The sequence below is a fragment of the Taeniopygia guttata genome, chromosome 3 (assembly GCF_048771995.1).
Source record: "Taeniopygia guttata chromosome 3, bTaeGut7.mat, whole genome shotgun sequence".
Taxonomy (NCBI): Eukaryota; Metazoa; Chordata; class Aves; order Passeriformes; family Estrildidae; genus Taeniopygia; species Taeniopygia guttata.
In genome coordinates, this window is record NC_133027.1 from 92,378,394 (window position 1) to 92,402,363 (window position 23,970).

The window sequence follows — 23,970 nt, forward strand, 5'->3', positions numbered from 1 at the left end:
CTCAAATACTCCAAGTTGGTCTCTCTCCTATCTCAAAACTTCCTTGTAATTAAACACCTGCATAATGAATTAAACTCTCCAGGGAATGTTATTTGCCAGCTACTTTTTCAATTATTTAAAATTAGCTTAAGGGCTAAAGCAATCAGGTCATTCATTAATTTAATTCCTTTTTGTAGCTGTACTTCGTGACTTGGAAATAAAACTACAAGATAAAAAGGACAAAGAGGAATGAAAAGGAAATTATACAAGACACTCATAAAGTTCCCTGGCCCATGACCTCACCCAGGATGCAGAGTCTCTGCTGGTACACAGCACACTCTAAATGGCCATTTTCCTGTGCAGACAAACACTTCTCTGGAGACATCTTCCCAAAGGGAAAAGTTGGCAGGAGCAGCGTCCATGCACACGCAGAGCACTGGCTGGCAGCCAGCTCCCACTTGGAAAGATGAGGATTGGAGATGCTGGTAATTCATCAGCCCCACTTCAGAGCAGCTATCTTTGTCTGCAGAGCTGCCTGGGGGAAGAGGGGAAGAGATCCTCTTTTACCCAATCCAGGATGAAGCTTTCCTCTCTTCTCCCAAAGGACCAGAAGTTGCAAAGTTCTTGAATGTATTAAACCACACCACAAGCTTTTTGCAGAGGCAAAGGATGTCACCCAAATACCCCTAACCAGGGGCCAGGGTCATCTATTTCTGAGCAGCTTTTCCAAGCACAGGAAAGCCAGCACTCTCTGATGGTGACATGTGCACCTGGCTGCTTCAGCAGGCAGCTTCTCCCTGTGTCATGGCTGGGTACAGAAGCCTTGCTATTTTATTCCCCTCTGCCTGGCAAATCTGTCACCTGCCTGATGGGAGCAAGGGGAGGAGTGTGGGCCAGCAGCCAGCTGTGACCTTCTGCAAGAAGTCCATGGCCAGGTGACCTCCCAGGAGCAGGGCTCTCACGTGAGCACAGTGGCCACACCATCACCATTGTGCTATCTCAGCAAGACAGCAGCACAGAGCTCCTCTAGGACAACTTCTGCCAGAAAAGACCTTTGCAGCTCCTTGTGAGGAGGAGCTCTTTTTAATTTTCACTCATTCCTAGCACAACTGGGTTCAATTGTTTTACACATCACCTTTTGCAGCAGAAAAACTACAACAGTTCAGAAGGGTAAAAGGGCACCTGGGTGTGCTGACCAGCCTGTACTCAGATGCACAGAGCTGGACAAAAAACTCAGGGATTTGCTTTCTGAGTGAGCAGCACAGAGAGCTCAAACCTTTGTGTGACAGTCAGCAGAGACTGGGCTGGGCAGCCCCAGAGTACACCCACTGCCCTTCACCCAATCTGTGTGACTCAAAGCAACAGCCCTGCTTAAGCAAAAGAATTGTGTGAATTGGTATCTGGTCCAAGACAGCAAAACAAAGTCCTTTTATGTCCATTAAAGCTCATCATCTTTAGACAGTTCTTTTGTCCAAGCATTACTTGGACCAAGAAATAATGCAGTGTTGAAAAATCTTTTGAAAATGCAAAAGCCTTCTGTCTGCTTTGCTAGCATTGCTTCAGCTATGCTGACCTGCAAGTATAGATCTTGGCATGTCACTGCCAAGTAAAGAAAAGCACCACATTTTTTGTTCTTCTTTTGCCTTTTCTTCTTTGATATAAGAGGTTGCTGCATCCCCTGCACATGCTGCTGGCTGTGTGTCAAGCTCTTTATAACAGACCATATTCATTTTTTTATGGAGTAAAGTGGGACAGATAAGAAAAAAAGCAGGGTGGATGGATAAGAGCAGGGCATCACCAGCCAGTCTGGTGGAGTGTGGCACATCATACTGCTGTTCTGTCTCATTGTTCTCTCTGTTGATACGGGGACTACAAGACACCTTTCTATGGAACAAACAGCAGATAGCAGCTGGATGTTATTTCTCTGTCCACTTCTTTTGAAGTTGGATGTCAAAACCTTATGTCAGAAAAGCAAGGACAGTGAAATCCATACATGTATGCTGAGCACTGAAACTCGGAAAAAATCTAGAATTCATATTATTTTCTACCTTCCAGTGGGAACATGAACATTCTTTCCTTCTCCCCAGTGACTACTGAAATATGTCAGAAATATTTTTCTAATGCCCCTGTCTCTGAAAACTGGATGAAAAGTAACCAAATACTTCAGAAGTTACCACGAAGGAAGACAAGCTACTCTTTTCTTCTGGTCACGTATGCCTTGTTTCCGTGTGAAAACTGTAGAAAATCCTTTACCCAGCGAGACAATGCGAGCAAATAATTCCAAAGCTTTGCATCCCTGCGTGCCCCTGCGAGGGAGGTAATTACAGCAGGGAAGTGATTGCTCCCTTGTGCTCCCAGTGCAGTCTGCTGCCTGGCAGGGCTCACCTGCTGCTGGTGAGGAGGGAGGCTGTGGAGGCTGTTTGAGAACCTAAGCACGTGGAGAAGTGTCAGAGGGATTATTTTTCAGGTGTGTGTCCAGGTCAGTGACACAGGTCCACAGAGGGCTCATGGGAGCGGGGTGGAGGTGCTGTGCACGCTCTTGTTTCTGCCTGTAAGGGAGCAGGCACGAAGTGAAGCTCGTTCATAGCATCAAAGGCTCAGCTCTCTCATAATGAATTTCTGTTTACAGTAGGGAGGGAAATGCGTGGCATGGTATTGCTCTCTTTCCTAAATATAAAAGCAGGGAGAAAAAGAGGATTCATGCAAAAAGACCTTTCAGGATTGTTACCACCACCCCCCAGCCCAAGCAGAAAGCCTGACAGCCCCCGAGAAATCATCTGACAAGTTCAATGGTAAACTTGACAAGACAAAAAAGATATATTTTTAAAGTTCTTTCTTTGATTTATGAGGTTTCACACTTGCCTACAATCTACAATTCTAAAAATATCTTTGGAAATAAAAACTGAGGAACCTGCAAGACTCCAGAGGGTGGAGATTTAAGAAAAAATAAACATAATGAGGTGGGTTTTTGATCACACAGTCTTTGTGGGGAAGAATTTTTGGTGAAAGATATAATTTCCTTTCCTCTTTCCAAAAGTTTCCTTTCAAAATGCACAAAAACTCCTTTGATTGAGCTCTTCAGCTGTTGACTAATGAGAGAATCCAAAAAATGGCAAGCTTAAAAACTCACATGCTCCATTCTGGAGAAACAAATGTGAGAGAAGACAGGACACAGGGTCCCATCCTGAGAGTGGAACTGAGATGAGCACAGGACTGGGGAGGTACAGGAATTGGGGCAAGACTCTTCTGGGAAGGAAAACCCAAATAAAACCAGAAGGAAATAACTGAAAAAGTGGACAGCACGGTGATGGCCTCAAAGCTCTGTGTTTTAACAAGGTAAGATGAAAAGCAGCAAGGTCCAGCTTTGCTTGGGGTAAGATCACCAGGTGACATCCTGCTTGGAAAACTGGATATCCCAATGGGAAAAAAAAACATACTGAGTTGTCATAAAGTGCATTTCTGAATCCACTGCTCCTCTCTGCTGGCTCACCTGTGGATGCACATCTTTATTTCCACCACAGAGGCACACCCTGCACAGCTGCACCCCTTGATACAGAGGCTCTGCAAGAAGCCCCAAGTCAGCAGCACGTTGGCAAGAGCCCTGGTGGAGACAGTAAGTGCCATACAGAGCAGAAACATCACCTGCAGGAAAAACTTGGCTTTCATGGAGCACAAACCCCCCAAAATTCAATCATTCTGTTGGTAAGGAGCACCTCTGCTGTCTTACAGCATCCAACCCTGTGTGATTGTTTTGCAGCATGGCACAAGCTTATGCGTCATAAATGTGCTGGCAGGTGATGCAGGAATAAACAGAGCACCTATGCCTTTGGAATGAGCTGTACTGCAGATACATCTTCTGCAAACAAAGGCATCATCTTCAAATGCATCCCACACCAGAGCAGATCAGATTTGAAAAACAAAATTCACTGCCAGTGCTGTATACTGCATCAAAGAATCCATCCCCCTTCTCTGAATTTCCTGCATGTTATGATTTATTCCCAGATGGCCTTTTTGGTACAACTGCTCAGGAAACTTTGGAAAACACAAAATTTTCAAGAGCTCAAGCAACTGCAAAAAAAGAGGCTTGATCATGAGTAGCAAGAGTTGATTTTTAGCTATACCTCTGGCTTTTGATAAAGAAGGGGGAATGTTAAACTATTCTTTTGAATTAACAAGTGATCTCAAATGTTATGAAGGAGTTTCAATTGAACGACCTATATAAACAGAAACCACATATATGGTTTATGTGTCCAAGTATGAGTTGACATCACTGTCAATATTAGTTTAGCAAGGTGCGGGATTTCGATGGTTTGTACAACTATCTCAGCAAGTTCTCAGCCACAGGAGGTTTGGGCTTAACATTGGTTTCATTTTTCCCCCAGAAAATGCCAGTTTGTTGGATGTGGGGTTTTGCAGAAGAATCACTTTTTCCATGTTTTCTCAGGGCTGTGATGGACCTGCTGAATGGGAAGGCAGGGAGAGAAAGGAGCTCCCTGGGAGATTGAGGAGAGGACAGAGAGATGTGTCTCTGCTGGACTGGAACAAGCTGGACCATCTTTCTACAAGAGATTTGAAAACTGAGTTTAGGCAGCCACATTCAGCTATTCTTCATCATTGTACTAAACAAAAAAACATTCATGTTTTCATTTTCAAATGCCTAAATCCTTCAGCATAGTATCAACGTTTTCCCCTGTATTCATGCTTTTTCCACCCTCAGTATTCTCCCATGGAAGACAGAAATCCCTACAGACTCATGCTGGCCCCTGGGATCCATTCATAGCTGGATGCCCTGGCCTTTGCACACTGGTTCTCAGCACATTTATCTTCTCAGCCATATTGTTTTTTATTATTAATTACACTGTGGGGGTTTTGTATTTATTGGACCATACTGTGCTTTCTTTGCTCAGATAAAACTATCTCACAAACAACCAAAACTCTCACAAACAATCAGAACTTGTTATTTTCCACAGGAAAAACACTAATTGTCTCGGAAGCTTCCCAATGCAAAGACAGAGTGCTTGTTTGAAGTTAAAAAAAAAATATAGTTCTCTGTTTCTTTTGGTTTTTTTTTTTATCTTGAAGAGTAGGATTCTTCAGATCTGAAGAGCCTGTTCTTGTTTGACAAATCAGCAGGGCTGGTAGATGTTTAGCACAGGCAGATTAGAAAGACAGCTGAGAGGGTAAATGTGAAGGGTGCCGTGGAGCAGAGGCTGTAGTTTGCAATAGGCACTAGAGAGAAATATAATCAAATGTTTCCTCGCAGTCACTGATGAGGCTGCCAGTGTGACGCCTTCTCTGTCACCTCACATTATCTGCCATGCTGGGAAACTCAGTAATTATATTGCAGACACTTATGAAGACATACTTGTCGAAACAAATGATGGGCATGAGGTGATTGCAAGTTAAGCAATGTTAAGACTGCCTCGTGAAGAAAACAAACCAAAACACAGTCACTTCTTTGGTAAAAAGAATATTTGCATATTAAAATTTGAAAGGAAGAACTGTCTGAGCATATTTTTTTTTTCCATGGGAGAGGAAATGATTTCTGGAAAGCAAATTCACATCTGCAGAACAGAAATTATTTTTCTACTCCTGGAAGGATATTCTAGATAATCAGCTTGGGACAAGTAGATCTGTTTTCCCAATGGGAAAGCCAAATGTTTGAGCTACCAAGGGTGTTTTCTCTTCAAAAGCTGTGTCCACAGAAGATTCGTAGCTGAATATACTACCTGACACGGAACCTGACCATTGCCAACTAAAAGCTAAAATAATTTGTAGACACCTCCCTCAGCAAAGTATCTCAAAAGGCAGCCACGACTACCACAGAGATATATCCAGGTGGGGAAGATGCCATCCCCTTGAGCTGCCTTCCACTGCCCTCAAGAACATCTGGCATTCTCGAGGCAGGAGATGTTTTAACATTACCTCATGGGACAGGTAAAAGGCAGCAATTCCCAGTGGCCAGAAGCAACAGAGCATGGAGAACACAGTGAGGCCAAGATGATCCCTTGGTGGCATCATCAGGAAGTTGTCTTCACTCTCGGTGTCGCTCGAGTAATCGCTCTGGAACAGCAAAAGAGAGAAATGAAGATGTGCTGGTTAATGCCATTATTGCTTGTCCTCTGCCATCAGCCAATTCCCTGATCATTTGCCCATTTCTCCTACTCCACCACAAGCAGTGGCCAGCAGGTCTCCTCTTCCTCACCCACTGTGCCACAGACTCTATCACTGTTGCATGAGCTTGAAAGCAAGAAATGACAAATGTAAAGTTATCACTGCAGAGAGCTGAAAAAGAAGCCCATTAAAGGAAAGGTCTCTCTAGTCAGATGAACCAGGATGAATATTTCCTTTCAAAACATAAAGGAGGAGAAGGAGAGGGAGAAAATCCACAGCAGTGCTGAAAACACCCCTTGAAATTCTGCACTCACCTGAATAGGTGAGATACAAAACAAAAAATGCTTTTGATTTTGCAGGTTTTTGATTTTCAGGTTTTTGTGTGCTGGCATAGTATCTGTGGAGACCACCTTCCTGATATTTCAAATTGCCTTTTCTTTCACATAAAGATGAAATGGGGAAAAGATTTCTCAGGTAACTTTGGCTATGGGCTGAATCACAAAATTATCAGTTATGCTGCTTCCCAAAGGCCAAACTGACCTGCCTATGAGTTACCAAGGGTGAGAGAATAATTCTAATCATAAAGTCCTGACCATGCAGGCCAGCTGTGAACCAGAAGGGTGAAAAAAAGTCAATAATCCAACAGCAAAAGGTACCTCAACTCTTCCAGTTAAACACTCCTTTCCCTGAGGAAACCTTCCTTCCCAACATTCTCTCTTACAACAGGACACCTCATCTGGAGCTTACCAAGAAATCTTCTCCATTCAGAACCCCCACTGACACTGGGACTATTGATAATTTGGCTACCTAACTCTCCCTTCCCTTCCCTTCCCTTCCCTTCCCTTCCCTTCCCTTCCCTTCCCTTCCCTTCCCTTCCCTTCCCTTCCCTTCCCTTCCCTTCCCTTCCCTTCCCTTCCCTTCCCTTCCCTTCCCTTCCCTTCCCTTCCCTTCCCTTCCCTTCCCTTCCCTTCCCTTCCCTTCCCTTCCCTTCCCTTCCCTTCCCTTCCCTTCCCTTCCCTTCCCTTCCCTTCCCTTCCCTTCCCTTCCCTTCCCTTCCCTTCCCTTCCCTTCCCTTCCCTTCCCTTCCCTTCCCTTCCCTTCCCTTCCCTGGCACTATTTCCCAAGTTTGATGGAGAAATCAGGCACTGGAATGCCACAAAAAACATCTACGCAGGAAGGAAGAAAGAAGAGAAGCCAACTCCACTCGTAAGATGCATTTAAGATGCAGTTTCATCACAGCCTGTAAGTGCCTGAGCAGATAATTTCTGATCAGAGGCAGCTCTTTCATTCCATAGAAAAGCTGAAGTGATGGAAAGAAGAATAGAGGAAGAGCAGACACAAGGTGCAGATTTTTAACAGAGATCATTATGAACACTTTTCTGCAGTTGTAATGGATTTTCTATTTAAAAAAATACTTTTCTTAAATCAAGGCTGGCTATCCCTAAAAGCTATGAGCTTTACCTCAACCAAGACATTACAATTGCTCTGCAGACAGCCTGCCAAGCACACTGGAGATGTCAGACATCAGGGTCTGCTCTGAACTACAGCTGCCAGCAACCTCTGATGGATATTCAGGAAACAGCCTTTTCCCTTTTTTTCTTTTAAAGCAAGGAAATTCAGCAACATGCACACACTGCATGCAAACCTAATTCCTTATGTGGCCCTGTGGGATCTGCCTTCAAATCCAGATGGTCCAGTGGTCTGGCTTGACAAAGAGCAACACAATGCTGCTCCAAGTTAATATGTGCTCTGTTTTCCTCCAGACAATGCCTGTTCCAGTAATGCAGTTAAACATGATGACCTGTTCTGACCAGCACTCTGCATCCTTCTGCTCTCCTGCAAGTGTTTCGAGCTCACCTCCATGCAACAGATGCTGAAGGCAGCAGCAGGAAGGAAGCTCTTCTGCCAAAGGCTGTAGTTTATCACTGCTCTGCCTCCACACACTCACTCATCCCTGAGCAGCATCTTGCTGATCATTTCTTAAGAGGTGATGTCTCTAAAGCCTGCTATTTATTTAAATTTACCTGTCTATTTATTTCTTTATACAACTTCGAGTTTTGCAGTTGATTGCCTTTCAGTTTTAAAGGCATTTAAAGGAGCCATAATTCCCTAACACTGACCTGCTTCAGATCCTCTTGTTTCCCCAACTCCCAGTCTAAAAATTCCCTGTCAGTCAGGCAGCCAATCTTGCAGAATGGGCTCACAGAGTTCTCTCCCTGCTTGGAAAACTTTTCACATGTAATGGCAACACCAAAACGCAACGGGCAAAAACTCCTGGGCGTAGTTGCCCAAACCTATTCTTCCTTCTTGAGCCCTGGACTTTGATCAGCTCCCTTGTGATGTTTTCTGGACATCCACAGCTAGCCTGCCCATAGATCCTCAGGAACTGGCATCCAGCACATTGCCACTGGAAGGGGATCACTGCAGACAGCCATGAACGGATCTGCACTAAAACAAGCTGGGGTGAGTGCTGTGACCCTTCATGATTGTCCCCTTTTTGCTTCTTAGCTGACACAGCAGTCCTCAAAGACGTGTGCCAAGTATCCACCCTCCACAAATGACAGCAAGCAGCTCATCCAGGGCTCCTGCCACTCACAGGCTGCATCCCAGAGACATCACTGCAGAGCTTCAGCCTGAAAACTCAGGGAAGTGATGATGAGAAAGGGAATTACTACGATTAACAAGATTCATACGAGGGCACTTGGACACTGCTGAAGGTGACTTCCCAGCCATGGTCCCTTCATCTGAAGCTGGCTAATGGAGGTTAATATCCTTGGCAGGGCTCAGTATCTCTAGACTTGAGTGGTTTCTCCTTCAAAGGAGAAAAATAAGTCAAATGCAAAATGTATTCACTCTTGTAATCTGTTAACAATGTGCCTTTGAAGGAACTCAGAGATATAAAGTGTGTCCTATGCATAGGATGACTCAGAGTCATGACTGCATACCTGAGTGCCACACCTCTTAGGAGCTCATGCCTGGGCCTCTGACTGCACACCTGTGCTCTTCTGAGCATATGCCATGGGACAAAACCACTGAAAATTACATTCCCATATTCTCAACACAGACCTAGTTGAGCTTGGGCAAGGTATTTATGGTGCTCTTTTCCTCCATTGCTCAGGTGCAGAACAGGAAAAATACTGTACACTGAATTCAGAGGAGAGCTGTGACAGCCAGTGAATCCATCAGTAAAAGCAGACTCAAAGACCCTTTACCCGTGTTGCAGAGCTCTCTGAAAAGGGAACTCTGCCATACACAGCCCCCAGGGGGTGTTCAAACATGCTTTCTGTATACCTACAGCCCGGGGAGGCTGAGGACATAGTCCAGTGCAGGACCACAGGCTGGAAGCATTGACAGAAAGCATGTGTGATCTCATGGAGCTTGATGGGCATAAATTTCCTCAGGATCTTCTCTTCATATTGCAGAACATATGTGCCAGGAGGTGCTTGGGAATGTTGAGAAGAGTGGTTGGATGAAATAGGATCCAAAGTCCATCTCTACAATTTCATGCTCAGGTCCAAAGGATGAGCTTTCACCACAGAACCCAGCAACTTCTAGTGGAAAAAAAAAAAGAAGAAATGTATAACTTGAAAGCACTAAATTTCTTTTCTTCTTTTACTCCCAGAATATTCTATTTGTTTTGCTTTTAGAGATTGTTTCAGACATTGCTGGGTGCTGGGAAAAAATAAGAGGGTTTTAAGAGACAACTCCAAGGTATTATTTTATGCGACGTATATGAATAATTTAATTTGCTGCCATGAATAGCTTGGGTTTCTCTAAATAAGCAATCTACCTAGTGGCTAGGAGGGAAATTAGCAGGAGTATAATATGACAAATGCTATTTTTGGATAAAAGATGGTACATGAACTCTAACAGGACGGTATTTCATCTTGTAACTCATTTCATATTTCACTGCTGTCACATTTGACAAGTTGTCTGTCTATTAGTTGTGGTGTAAAGAACTCATAAGATATTTATAAATTTTCCAGAGATACCTAAATAGGGAATCATTTGATTTCAGGGATGGGCATGGAAGAGAGAAGTTTAAATCCTGACAGAATGTGCAGCTTTCTGTTTTCATGCCTGGTAATTGCTGGAGCAAAGTGGGGCTCTATATGCTAATGAGAGCTCTTTCTGAGATGTTTTTCCCTCCAGACAATTATGATTTTCTTAGGCAGGCTGAACAACACTCCACCAGGACCTGAGAAGCACTGCTACTAAAAAATCTCTACATATAAGTTGGTTAAATGTTGCTGCAGGGTACAACCCATGATCAGGATGTCTCCTGCTCCTCTGTTGCACATCCCATGTTCTTCAGAGTCCCCAGGCTTGGGAAGTCAAGAAGGTGTGTCCTTCCCAGCAACTTGTCCAAGACATGCTGAGCTGGATAGACCCATCCTGAGGAGGCTGACAGCTAACAGAGAAGCAAACCCTGCAGCTTGACTTGGTCAATTCTTCAAACCAAAACCAAATTTATCAAAATGGCTGTGTTTTTTTCCAGAACCTTTCTCTACTGCAAAGTTTTCTGCCAGAGAACAGCAACCTTTCTGGTTATCAAGAGACCAACTCTTTTCAAAAAGACAATCATGTCAGAAGCAGTCTGACCTGCAATAAAATTATTTTCTCCATGTGTTTCTCCTGAGAGTATTGCATTGAGGTGGGGGGGGCGGGGGGGGGGGGCAATACAAAGGGAGAAGACTGATTTTTTGGCATTTCTAAGAAATTAAATATCCATCCAGAAAAACACTAGGCAGGCATTCTGGTATAATGCAGTGCCAGGGAGACATGGGGAAAGAGCAATGACTCACAAACCTATGGTTGGTGTGTCTTCCAGAAGGCATTTTAAAGAGATGCTCAAGCTGGGACTCCCCTTGCTTTGCACTGACATGTGGAAAACAGGAGGTAGCCCTCAGTTTACAAGAGAAAAGAGCTCTTCTGCACAAAGCTGCCCCCTTTGCCAGTGTTTCCAAAAAGGGGCTAGTTCATAGAGTTTTCTCCCAGAAATAAGTGCCAAAGCAGACATGAACCTTGGTCTGCTCTGACACTCTGCATCTTCCATGCCTTGATGAGTTGTGGCTTGACAGACAACATGACAAGATACATGACAATGTCCTGTGCCACCCTCAGTGGCAGACTCAAACCTTTCAGGACTCTCATAGTGGGGAAGCAAAATTTGTTCCTCTGTTGTGTCACCCTCTTCCTATAACTTCTGCTCCCAGTCATGGTACTCACTCTTTCCCATCCCATCTATTAATAACCTAAAAAATCATTTGCTTCTTGTCAGTAACTGGCAGGGAAAAAATTATTTCTAGTCTGACATTCTTGTGCTGTGTGATTCAGGTGCTGTTTTTGTGTAGCTAGCAACCTGGCATGCTTCATCATCTTACTCAGTGACTGCTTGTCCTTAAATAGTGCTCTTCCATTCCCAGTCTCCACATATGAAGTTAGGTCTCTAATGAAGCTGTGCTCTAGCCAAGCCCAGGAGGCCCTCATACATCTGGCCACACAGACACAGCCTCTGCCCACCAGCCTCTGTGAACCAGAAGAGCACAGCACAGCAGACATGTTTTATTCTGGTCTGGTGCTGTCAAATTCATCTCTCCTCTCCTACATGACCAGCTGCATCTGCAGAATTTTCACCTTCCTGGAATGGAAGCTACTTGCCACGCTGAGGTACTTCTTGCTGCAAACAGCCACTCAGCAGGTTGATCCTTTGGGATCATGGAAAAGTTCATGCAAAAGTGTGAAAATCTCAGTGCTGCACAGGGTTGGTCAGGGAACACAGCAATGGAGATGGACCCTGGTCTCAAAGCAAGGCTTCTAGTACAGCAAGTGTTTCCAGCTAACCAGGTCCTTATCCAAACCATGCCTGGCCTTCTCCTCCCCTGTTCCTAGTGGAGGAGAAATTTTGATGGAGAGAGCAATCCATGGGTGGTGTGTACTTTGTGAACATCTTCTTATCCTGAGCATTTTGTGCACATAGGTCAAGATGGTTGTCCATGCACCTGTGTTTGTTAACACAGTGTCACCCCAAAGGGTCAAATGAGACAGGGACTCTAAGTTTCTGCATGCTCTACACCCATTCAAGAGCTGCCACGTTTCCACAGAAACAGTTCAGAAAGAAGAAGGAGTCAGGGAAAAGGATGCACACACTCTCAGAGCATGTTACCAAAATTTACTGCCTCATTTCTCCCCTTAAGATCAGGGGAGGATTAAGTTCTACAGCTGGTTTCTAAGACACAAATGTTCTCTGTGAAAAGCTGATCAAGTTCCTCCAGTACCACTTTGAAGAGGTTTTTTCCTTATGCTGCTCATTTTCCCAGCCTTTTTTTATCTCATTCTCCAAAAGTTGACTCAAGAACGTCTTCTTGACTTGAATTGAAGAGAGGGAGATTTTTTTTATTTTTGCTGCCTGAATGTCAGGCCAGATGTATCAATAATACCATGTGTGCTGCAGTCACTTATGTCACCACTGCATGAGAGAAACTGGGGCAAAAAGAGAGCAACCAGGAATTTTGTTTTGATTTAGAAAATTATACTTCCCACGGTCAATTCTGAAATTCTGTGGAAGGGTGTGATTTGAGCTAATACTCTCACATGCTTCAGAGAGAAGCTTTCTGTCTCCCTGTGGAGGCATTGAATACTGCATTAATGGCACGCACTGGGAAAAACACTTCCCTCTTCCCACCTTATCAATACAGAGAGAAAAGAGAATAAAAGGGAAGTCAGGCTCTTGCTGGATTTCCTCTGTGCTGATCACAGGGTGAGACACTGGTATTACAGGAGGTGAAAATATAAATTTTAAGGCTTGTTAGATCTCAGTCCTAACTGAAAATCACAGCAACAGAGAAAAACAACCAGCGTCCCTATCTCAGCTGTGACATTCATGTTTGAAGGCATAACTTTGCTCTAGACTGCCAGAAGGTCTTTGCTAGGTTAGGAGTCCCTGACCAATGGTGGAGGAAGTTTTCAGATCAGCATTATGTTCACCCTCCATTCTCACAAATGCTGGCAAATATAAATCCCTGCCAGACTTGTGCCTCTGGTTAAAATAAAAAAAAAAATATTTACATCATTTAAGAAAGAATTAAGTTGTTTCCATAGTCTTTGTACACATAGTCCCTGTTACTTTACAGTGAGAAATCAATGAAGCACAGGACTTCAGAAGAAAATGTTCTATTTGGGTCTAAAAAGTGTTTAGCTCAATCAGAAAAATATAATTTATTTCAGAGACATGGATTCACTTCAGCTCGAAACCCAAAGACTTCTGTTTCTGCATTCATTCTGAGACAGAAACATGTTGTGTCTGAGCCAATAATTCAAAACATTCTGCTCGAGTCAGGTGAAGGCAAGAGATGACGCTGGCCTGCTGAGTAAGATGGGCTCCATGCAGATAGACAGATGCTCCCAGCCCCAGCCTTACACAGCATTTAAGCACATGGATCTTCTGTTTCTGACCAGTCCCTTCAGAGGCAGAAGGGAAATGCTGATCTCCATTAGGGCCAGTGGGAATTTTGCCATCGGTATCCACAGATCTGGGACCTTACCCAACAAATAAAGATGAGCAATCCTTCATTGTCCTAGTTGGAGGAGAAAGTGATACAGCCGACCCAAAAAGCAGCTGATCCCCTGCGGTTCAGCTCTAAGGGGTTGTACACTTAATTTCTAACATGCCCTCCTCCTCCCAGCCTTCCCCAAGTATCCCAAGTGACATCTGACCTCTAGTTCCTGGAAATCCTCCTCTTCCTCCACCTCATAGGAAAGGGTGTGGATCTTGATGTCGTCCGCGGAGAGGTCGATGAATTTGCTGTCGGGGTACTCCAGGCTGTCTTTGGTGGGCGAGCGCTCCTCGATGAAGGTGGTCTCACAGCACTCCGAGCCCAGGCTCTCGCCCCACGAGCGCAGCACGTTCTCGGAGTAGAGGATGATGTTGGGCCTGTAGTGAGACTCCACTGTCTGCTGCAACATGCTGGGGTCCAGGAGCTGCTGTACGGGGTCACTCCTGCCATTCTCCGGGCGCCTCGGAGAGGACAGGCTGCCCGCTCTGTGGCTCTGGTACTGAGGGGTGGGGTACACAGAGACCAGACCATCTCGGCTCTCTGCCACTAAGTTCCTTGTGTTAATTAAACCATTCCTTTTCCCAGCCTCAGTGATCTTACTGTGCATCAGCACGCTGTTCTGCTCAACCAAGCCATCCATGCTGGGAGGTGTCCGAGGCACTGGGACCGGTGGCCCTTACTTTGCTGTGCCTCAGAGCTCACGCTGGGTGAGTGGCTCCCATTTTCCTGATAAAGAGAGGGAACAGAAACAAAGGTGAGGACAAAGGCAATGAATTGAGTGACGCAAGTTGGCTTGTCTTCCATATAGACTCAAGAGAAAACAGAACCCCATATATGTGCACGCTCTGATTTAGTTCTCCAATTATAGCCCCACTCAGGGAGGCAAAGGACACCTGCCCCACATCCATGGGACATAGAGAAGCAGATGAGGTGAGATGTCCTGATAGTGATGGACCCCATCAAAGAAGGGCTTTGGTGCCTGCTCCAGCCTCCAACAGGTACACAGCTGTCATCCTGGGAGAAACATCCCTTTCCTCTAAACACTTTCTATAAGAGATGGGAAAAAACCCCAAAAATTATCAAAACAACAACAACAAAAAAATCTCCTAAAAGAACCATTTTCAGTTCTCAGAAATCTGCAACTGCAAAACATGGGCAGGTGCTGTGTTCACCTGTCAGTGTCTGCAGCCACCCGTTGCCCTTGGCATGTGCTTTATTATCCTTTAAAAACCCATTTTTTCCAGCTCAAACACTTTCTCACCAGGCTGCTCATTTTCCTCAGGCATTTTAAAAGGAAAATGCCATTTGAAATACTTATGTATTGGCCACAGGAACTGTAAATTCAGGGGTTTGTTTCTGGGCATGAGCATAAAAATTACAGACATGCTACTGGCTTCAAAGTTCTTCATATTAGATCCTCTAAGACCAAGTTATTAATGTAGGATTACCTGTCCCCATTGTGCCATCTGGAGGAAACCAAGAATGAAATACACAAACACATAAACATATGTAATTTTTTTACTCAATGCTTTCTCTCTACTTCCCTTTTATGTCAGACAACCTCTAACAGAGCAATGTCTAGCAAAAGCCCAGTATTATTTCCTCTTAACTCCAGACTACAAATACCTTCAGTCTCTCATTTGGATGCAAGAGTTATTTAAACCACTTCTAAGAGCTGTTGTAACACTACTAATTAAGCAAGAAACTTGTTTAACATACACGAGAGCTTGACCCAGAGTGCCAACATGTTTACATCCACAGCACTTGGTTTAACACACAGAAGCCCCATTTTATTGTGTTGTCAAGTAGTTCAGTGCTTCTCTTAAGTGAACCAGCAGGAAAGCTACAGAAGAGAAAATCCACCGTGGTGGGATCCCATGGAAGTTACATGTGCAATCCAGGTAGCAGAAGCATCCTACTGGGCTTCCAGCTGCTTGACCACAAACCTTCCACCCCCTCCTCCGACTTCCCCCAAAGAAATTATATGAAAGTACGTCCCCACAGGTAGAAGATGATAAATACTCATCAACTAAAGAGTAAATTCTCAGACTTTGCTCAGTTTCTCCTGAGCTGGCTTGGACAATGTAAGAGGCTCCCTGATGTGTACCATCAACCATCAATCCCGCTGAAGTTTTTGGGTTTTTGGACTTCACCCAAAAACTGCAAACCATCTTGCAAACATTCTTATCCCTGCCACCTGTCAAGCAAAGTGAAAGGGTCAGGAGGAATATGCCACAGATGTAGCAGAAATTAGAGAAAGACTCAAAAATCAAGCAAATGTCCTCCTAGAGAAATGCATTAAGAGGTCAACACTTCTTCACTGCATCAATGGCTAGAAAACTTGGGTCAGGCCTTGCACCTGCCTGTGGTCACATCATTTCAGCAAAGTCTGGCTTAAGTAGCACTCAGGAAAATTCCATTTTAGGGCAGTTTTACTGCATGCCTTGGAGCTGCATTGTTGCTCAGTCCTACCATGGATCTAAACATCTATATGGCAAATCCTTGCCTTCTGTGCATTTAAACCAGTCTTGTAAACCAATATTGCAGATTCTGAGTGACACTTTCCCCTTGGTAATGGGCAAAAACTGGGAAAAAACATCCAAAATGAGGCAAGGACAAGACAGGGAGCATCCTTCCCTCACAGAGCTCCTCTGATAACAGGGTAGTCCACGGCTCAGGACATCCTCCCTGGCGTCCCACATAGCAGGGCAGGCAGCATGCCTCAGGGAAGGTCGTCAGGGAGACGTGCATGGCAGCATGCAATCAGGGTAAATGCTTTAACCCCAGGTGCTTTTTAATCTGTAGCTGGCTGCCTGCCTTTCCAGAGCCTGACCCAATGTTCTTGGCCCTGCAAGAGTATTGCTTAATGGGAAGAGGCTGATGGGACTCGGGTCTTTTCAGGATAATATATTAAGAGGGGGTAAAAAAAAGAGAAAGAAATAATGCTGTTAGTATTACTCCTGAAATGGGATCTCCCAGGTTGAGATGGAGGTGATCACTTAGGGTGATGCTTAGGGGCAAAAGGTACCTGGGCTTCTACAGTGGCTCAGAGCCTTTGTCCTGCCTGCAGAGACCCCTTGGGCATGGATCCAGCCACTCCACTTTCACTAGGGCCTTTCATGGACTGGGCCAGGGTCACAGGCACGTTCTAAAATTAAGATTGCCCCAGTTTTCAGGTTTCTTGCAGCCCCTGGATGGCAGTGCCAGAGCAGATAATGTCTGACAGACCACCTGAGGAAACTGGAGGGTGCCTTCTCTGCGGGAAGCCAACATTCAAAGCAGAAAAAAGCTCTCATTACCTGTGACCACAGTGAGGTTTCAGAATGATGTTGACAGGAAAATGAAATTCATCAGAGTTCTTGAAATAGGAAAGCTTTTCAGTCTGCTCCAAGATGCAGAGTTAATTTTAATTGGCTGGATTCAGGTTTCTTCTGTCTTTGCATGGTTTTAATTGTCCCACAAATCACTCACTGGCACTGAGGCCAACCAGAAATAATTCTGCATTTTCATACTTGAGACTGGAACCAGAAGGAAAAGCCAAGTTCAAGTTATTAACAGATATCAACCTTCAATCTAATGTTTACCTTGGGGCTAGACATTTTTACCCCAGTCTACTATAAAAAGTGAGTCTATTAATTATTTTACCCTTCACTCTTTTCAATTTCTTGGATTCTCCCCTCCTCCTTTCTTATTTTAATAAGAAGCTGCAAGCAGTGCCAAGATCTTTAGTCTGCAATGCTGTGGTTTATTAAGCTATCACTCGTGCTACAGCAGAGCCCAGCTACAATGGAGAGCTGCACTGAGAGCCACGCTCTGCTGGGTGTTCTGCAGCCTCCCGCTATGATGACAGTGCCTGACAAACTAATTAAGCAGAGGGTGTGAGACAGAGAAATGCCAGCTGTAGGGAGGGCAAGAAGAGAACAGCTAAATGCTGCCCCAGGCTCCAGCAGACAAGGAGCAGAAGCCAGCTCTGTTCCAGCCCATTGTCCCAAACCTCCTTTGCCCTCCCAGGACCTGGCAGGATGCTGTTTTCCTCCTCTCTCCATGGGACTTTGCACACCTTAAGGGTTCTTCAGCCTTCTGGGGACCCTTGCCAGGCACCCAATGTCCTGTGTTGAATAAGCAGTTGGGAAATTCCAAATACAAACCCCTGAATTCTGAACAAGCCATAGAGTTGTAACATTGGGCTATGACTAAAAAGACCCAGCCACCTCCTCACAGCAGACCAGAAGGACATTCATCCACATAGACCAAGCATCACCTGCCCAGCAGACTGGTTTATTGGCAAGAAAACTGGAAGAAGAAGGCAAGTGGGGCTGAAGGCAGAGTTCCCATCTGCTGTCAAAGCCTGAGGCTGTACCCTCTGCCATTGCCTGCAGATCTGGCAGGTTATCAGCCAGGAAAAAAAGCATCAAAAACTTGTGTACTTCTGCATGGGTGTTCTGGGTATCAGTGGACATCTTTTCTCCATGAAGACAGTCAAGCACAGGAAACAGCTGCCCAATGAGGATTTGCAATCTCCATTCTTGCAGGTTTTGAAGTCCCAACTGAATGAAGCTCTGAGGATCCTGGTGTGATCCCAGAGCTGACCTCTCTGAGCATGAAATAGAACTGCAGACCTCCTGAGATTCCTTCAACTCAATTAGCCCATGATTTGAATCCCTGTGATCCTTACAGATTCCCACCTCTTTCCCAGGCTACCCAAAGGTACTGCTCCCAAATCCCTCAGTCATTGTACATCACCAGAATGGCAAGAATTGAAAATAGTGACCTTTTGTGCCAGATGGCAGAAGATGATTCAGCCCCAGGATTATCAGATTCAACAAAATGTTCTGGGTTTGAAGCTGGTTTCCCCTCTGCCAGCACAGAGAAAGCAGAGGGGAGAAAGCTCTCTTGAAGAGCAGTCTAGCCCCACATAAGTTGCAGAATTCCTGGCATGAGCTGTCAGGTAAGAGGGAGTTTCTAAAGCACAATGCAATAGGCTGCAGCATGGTTTGAGGCGTTCCAGACATATAGAAACTGCAACAACAAATACAGGCCTTATGCATGAGAGAAATCACAGGCAATGTATGGATCTGGAGTGCTGATTACAAAGTGAAATATTTAACAAAATGAAGGAAAAAAACTCTTTCCCACTTGTATTTTTCTTCTTTGATTTAGCTGGGCTTATTAAAGTAGGTTTTGTTTCAAGGGAATGCTGTATTTCAGCAGCTGGAATTCCTTTTACTCTATTAAGTAAACTACAGGGAGTTTCGTAAGGCAGTGCAACTAACTCACACTGGGAAAATTAGGAATGCATGCATTAGTGATAGCTAAATGTTTCATTGCTAACAGTGGAATTAAAAAGACCTCCATGCTATTTTAGTACTACCAATATGCAGCAAATCTGCTGTTAGATGTGATCTGTCCTCCTAAAAACGAGAAATTTGGACAATGGTGAAATGCCCAAGGTCATGTCAAGACAGAGCTGGAAATAAAATCCAGGTTTCTTGATTGCCTGTGCAGAGATATATGTTAAAACAATTACCATCTGCATATCTGCCTGAATAATTGATTGCTTAATTCAGTATCTGAATTAAAGAATAGAGTGGGAAAGAAAGGAGGAATTGCCTTGCGCTGACCTAATATACAATAATGTTTTTCCTGCAACAAAGTGTTTCCTTTTGAGCAGATGGATGTATTTTGCCTGAGCTAAAATGAAATTCAATGTTTCATTTATTTATTTTTAATTGAACAAGCTGGCTTTTAATTCACTATGCCTCAAGTTGCCTCCAATAAAAAAGAAAAAAAAACACATTCAGACTTTTCTAGCAATTCTCCTTCACAACTCAAATTTTTCAGCCTTAATTTTTAGTGGGGTTCAGTCTGAACTCACAACTTTTTTCATTCACTGCACTTTCCAGATAATAAATAACTGGTCTGACTAAGAACACCTCACTCTGGTGTAAATAATCCTGGCTGTTGTGGAAGGCACCAGTGTAAAAATGCCTTGACACCTGTACCACTTCTGGCAATTACTCTGCAGAATGAAAGTAGTCAGAAAATCTGACTGTGTTTTTCCTGCTGTGTTTTCAAGAGGCTCCCCAGTACTGCAGAGCAGGAGCATCATATTCAAACTCCCCATTTCAAACTGGGGAGATCGAGCCATGAGGAGCAATTCTTACTTTCCAAAAAGAAGCTGGAAGTCTCTCCCATGAATACCAACATCACAGCATCCCCTGGCCTTCTTGGTCTGTCTGCTGCCTGAATCCTGTGCCTCCCCTTGGACCTAAAATCCCTGTTTTAACTGTGCTTGTGACACAGACTGGAACACCCAAATGTGGATCCAGGACTGGCCCCACTAACTCACTCCAGTCTCATTCCTGATGGGCAGCCAAGCCCCCGGAGAGCCCAGTTCCTGCACACACCCTGCTCATCTGGCTGCACTTGCTTTCCCACACTGCATGCAGGAAGCAAAGCAGGACAAGACACTGCCTCACACTCTCTCTGCATGTAAACCCCCAGTGCTGTGCTCCAGGCTTCAGGTATTCCTGAAGCACAGATGGAAAATAAAGAGCTGACAGAACAGGAAGACAGTGTGGTGGTGCAGACTTGGTGCAAAATGGAAGTTTCTGTACCTCTTGTCCCAAGAAAAGTGCCCCAGGGCTGTAAGTCACTTTGCTAGAAAAACACTGTAAAATTACTAGAGTCAGTTCATCTGGGCAAGGATGATTAGAGTAAACAGACGCTTCTGGGGCCATAAAATCAGCTGTGCTCCATAAGACAGAAAAATTGCAGAGCCAGGACTATACCATGGGACAAAAGCCTTACAGAGTAAGTGATTTAGCCATGACGAGAGTGGTAGCTGGAGGCAGATAGGGCAGGCAGGGGAAAATGAAGCAGGAGCATCAGTGGGGCATAGTTTGACCTTTACAGACCTTTCTTAAGCCTACACTCACCCCTCCCTGCAGAAACAAAAATGGAAATGAGTAATGCTGATGCCTATTAGAGCTGGGGCATTGTCTGAATGAAGAAAAGTCCTGTCCTCTCTGTTCTCTGGGAGGAGAAGGGGTAAAGGGGTATAGGACCTCAGGGACTTCGGTATGGCAGGCACAAGCTTTGGGCTGGCAGCATATCCCCATCACAACCTTGCCTCCATGATCTTGTGAGCCACATGCAGCTGGAAGAAGGGAGGTTTTTCTGCTGCAAAGAGCACAAGGACAGGAGCTGGAAGCTGGGTGGGTGACACGGGGACCCCACCCGCTGGGAGAGGACTGAGTAAGTCATTGCATGTAAGGGCAGCTGCTGTGGGAGATGTCCTGAAGCAGCACACTGAGCAGAGCTGTCCTGCAGGACCTGACACCAGGCTGGATGCCTTTCCTAGGTCCCTTCTCTAGAAGCTGAACTATTTGATTATGCCCCATCCCTGGAAGTTTTCCAGTTGGATGAGCCCTGAGCAACCTGAGCTAGTGGAATGTATCCCTGTCCATGGCAGGGGGTTTGGAACTACACAATCTTAATATCCCTTGCAACCCAAACCATGTTATGATTCTGTCCTTTAGCAAATACCATTTTAGAGTTCTTTGTTCTCCCTGGGGATTTTTAAGGTATCTGAGCAGTCAATCAGAGCACAAAAACCCCATCAAAATTCAGCCAGAATTATGCCAACTTGGTGTGAACAGTCAGTTCATTCTTCTCATGCCTCAGTGAAGCCTCAAAGTGTAAGGACAGAAATGCAGCAGGGATTTGGAGAGTTATTGGTAAATGAGAGAACTTTGCACATTCAGGTTTTATAGACACACATACAGATACACATCCATAGGGATGCCAGGTATAAAACTGGCACTGCTAAAGGCATGCATGGACTCACACCACTCATGCACTGCACCACCGCTTCAAAATGCAGTCTTTGCTTGTGCAGTGAAAACAACCAGCTTGTCACTCTTCTGATTTTACAGCACCAAATTGAAATCACAGAATCTTCTGATTTTTAGGTGCTAAAAGTTAGACCAGCTCCATGTGAATCCTCAGGGTCACAACTGAAGAGGAACATTTTGCAGTGACCCTATTACTCAAAGTAGTTTCCAGCTTTTTTGCCAGAGAAAGGGCACTCAGAAACAACTGATATGACAGCTGGAGGATGTGTACTCAGACACTTACACACAGCCACTATTCATGTTTGTCAAAGCAAAGCCAGTGAACACGCAGAGTATTTTTCTCCTGTGTGCACCTCTGCAGTTATTTTCCGTTTTTTCCCCCAATTGCACCATACAAACTATAACCTGCAAAAATTCAAGTCTCCAAAGTGAAGATGACAAAATTTGGATTCTTAGTAACCACATATGTAATCTGCAATATTAATAGCTGCATGGACAGTATCAAATAACTCTACTGGAAGCATTTTACAGCTGTCTGCAGATATGAATTTGCTGTAGAGAGAAAGAAAGAAAAAAAAAAAACCTTATCCAAACATGTTGCACATTTTCTCTAATACTGTCCTCAGAAGTAAAAGCATTTTGAATCCTGAGAGCATCCTTCCTCAAGTTAAATGTGTTGTGGTGGTGCCTGTGTACACCAGTACTGCATTACATCTGCATTTGTATAAGGAAGAGCCCTCCTCTGTGTGTGAGATTTATTCCAGAGTGCGTGGCACCAGTGGTGTGAGACATCTGCCTGCCCAGCTAATGAGAGGAGACTTCATTTAATTCCTACAAATGAGTTTATCCTACACAGACCCTGACATGATCTGTAGTTACCAAAACTGCCAATAAAATGTAACCTTGTGCAGTAAAATCAGTCTTTGTCTTAGGAGCAAGGTAATTTGAAATTAATACAGACCATCTACTTGCAGCTACTTTAAAGATGGCAGTTAATTAACTAGAATTAAAACTAAGTCATTTAAATACATTAATGTAAGAAAGTGTATTCTCTGTTCTGATTCCTCTTTAGAATACACAAATATCCCCCTCAATGTGCCAGTTAATGCATCATCTTCAGTTTAAGACCATCAAAGCCTCTTTTAATTGTTGCTAATGCTCTGTTTACACCAGATTAATATCTAATTAATTGTAATTTGAATATTTAATCTATCTGAAAAGTTTAGATTTTTTTTTTTTTTCTATCAGAGGCTACAGCTTCCCTCCAGTGTTATTGAAGGCACAGTTCAACAGATTGCTCTCTGGAGCAACTCCTGCCACTCCTGCTCCAAATTCTATCCGTGGGAGGGTTATACCCCACCACCACGGCCAGTCCCACACAGACCCTTTTGCCTCTCCCCCTGCAGCACACTCCTGACTGGGGAGCGCTAGCGATCCTGTTCCAGGAAGGATTGTGCTCCTGGAGTGTCAGTTCCAGAAAGGTCTCAGTGCATTGCCAGTCTCTTCCTACTGAAGAACTGGCCCCTTGCGGGATGCTTTAGTGATACCCGAATACTCCCCAGAAGGACGTGGCAAGTACAGGGGACTTCCCCAATGTCACCCCCCTGCCACCGATAGCAGGGACCACTGCTGCCTCCTTGCCTCAGCCATCCCTTTCCACAACTTAGCTGTCACTGCTCTCAAACTAGAGGATGGGAAGGAAAAGAAATTCAGTCCGGCAGCTCTCCGGAGCAGGATAGCGAGGGGAACGGGCAGCTGCGGCTACCAGGAGCTCAGCATCTCCGCTGCCTGCCCCGGCTCGGGCTCTGCCCCCGCAGACCCCTGCACAACCCCTCTCCCTCTTCCCTGGGCTGGCAGAGCGGACGGGAGCTGGGAGAGAAAGCTGCTCTGCCACAGTACGCTAGATGGGAGTCCTCACGGGGAAGGGGAGGAAAGGGAAAAGGAGAACCCCGCGCGCACTTTCCCTTCCAATGTTCCCCATCTGCCGCGCACTGGAAAAGCCTCTTCTCCCCCCAGACCCCACCGGGCAAGACCAGGCACGGTAATTTGTGCTCTCCGCAGGGCATCGGGGAAGCACCTCTGCGGGCAGCCCCGCTCAGCCCCCGCGCTTCCCTGCGCTCCCCCCGGGGTCCCTCCGCCGCGGCGGCTGCGGGAGCCGCGGTGCCCCCGCCTCCGCTCCGCGCTCCGGAGGATGCTCCGGAGGATGCTCCGGAGGATGCGGCGCAGCGGGCATTTGGTGCATCGCTGCCCGGAGGGGGTCGGACAGGGTGGGCTGGGGGGTCACTCACCTCCCTGCAAGGTGACCCGCGGCGCGGTGCTCCCGCTGGCGCGGCCGGAGGGCGGCTCAGCGCCCCGGCGCTCCGCCCGGCAGCATCCCCGCGGCGGGGGCGGCGGCGGGGACCGGGCCCGGGGCTGCTCAGCGCCAGCCGAGAAGGGGCTGCGCCGCCTGCACCGCCTCGGCGGCA

At 45.4% G+C, this 23,970-nt stretch overlaps 1 protein-coding gene and 1 long non-coding RNA gene across 2 annotated transcripts in view; both read right to left on the reverse strand.

Moving 5' to 3' along the window:
- The window catches only part of LOC116808074 (uncharacterized), a 28,661-nt gene extending 22,763 nt beyond the window's left edge, over nt 1-5,898 (reverse strand). Inside the window, exons 1-2 of the long non-coding RNA XR_012055245.1 lie at nt 2,365-5,898; nt 283-514 (exon numbers count right to left, since the gene is read on the reverse strand). This is a non-coding gene — a long non-coding RNA (uncharacterized lncRNA). The remainder of the gene's footprint in view (nt 1-282; nt 515-2,364) is intronic.
- Nucleotides 1-23,968, reverse strand: part of SYNDIG1 (synapse differentiation inducing 1) — a 48,985-nt gene extending 25,017 nt beyond the window's left edge. Inside the window, exons 1-3 of the mRNA XM_002198990.7 lie at nt 23,794-23,968; nt 13,810-14,375; nt 5,905-6,042 (exon numbers count right to left, since the gene is read on the reverse strand). Of these exons, the coding sequence (XP_002199026.4) occupies nt 5,905-6,042; nt 13,810-14,289 (618 nt within the window). The 5' untranslated portion in view covers nt 14,290-14,375; nt 23,794-23,968. The remainder of the gene's footprint in view (nt 1-5,904; nt 6,043-13,809; nt 14,376-23,793) is intronic.
- Between the last annotated feature and the right edge of the window lie 2 nt (nt 23,969-23,970).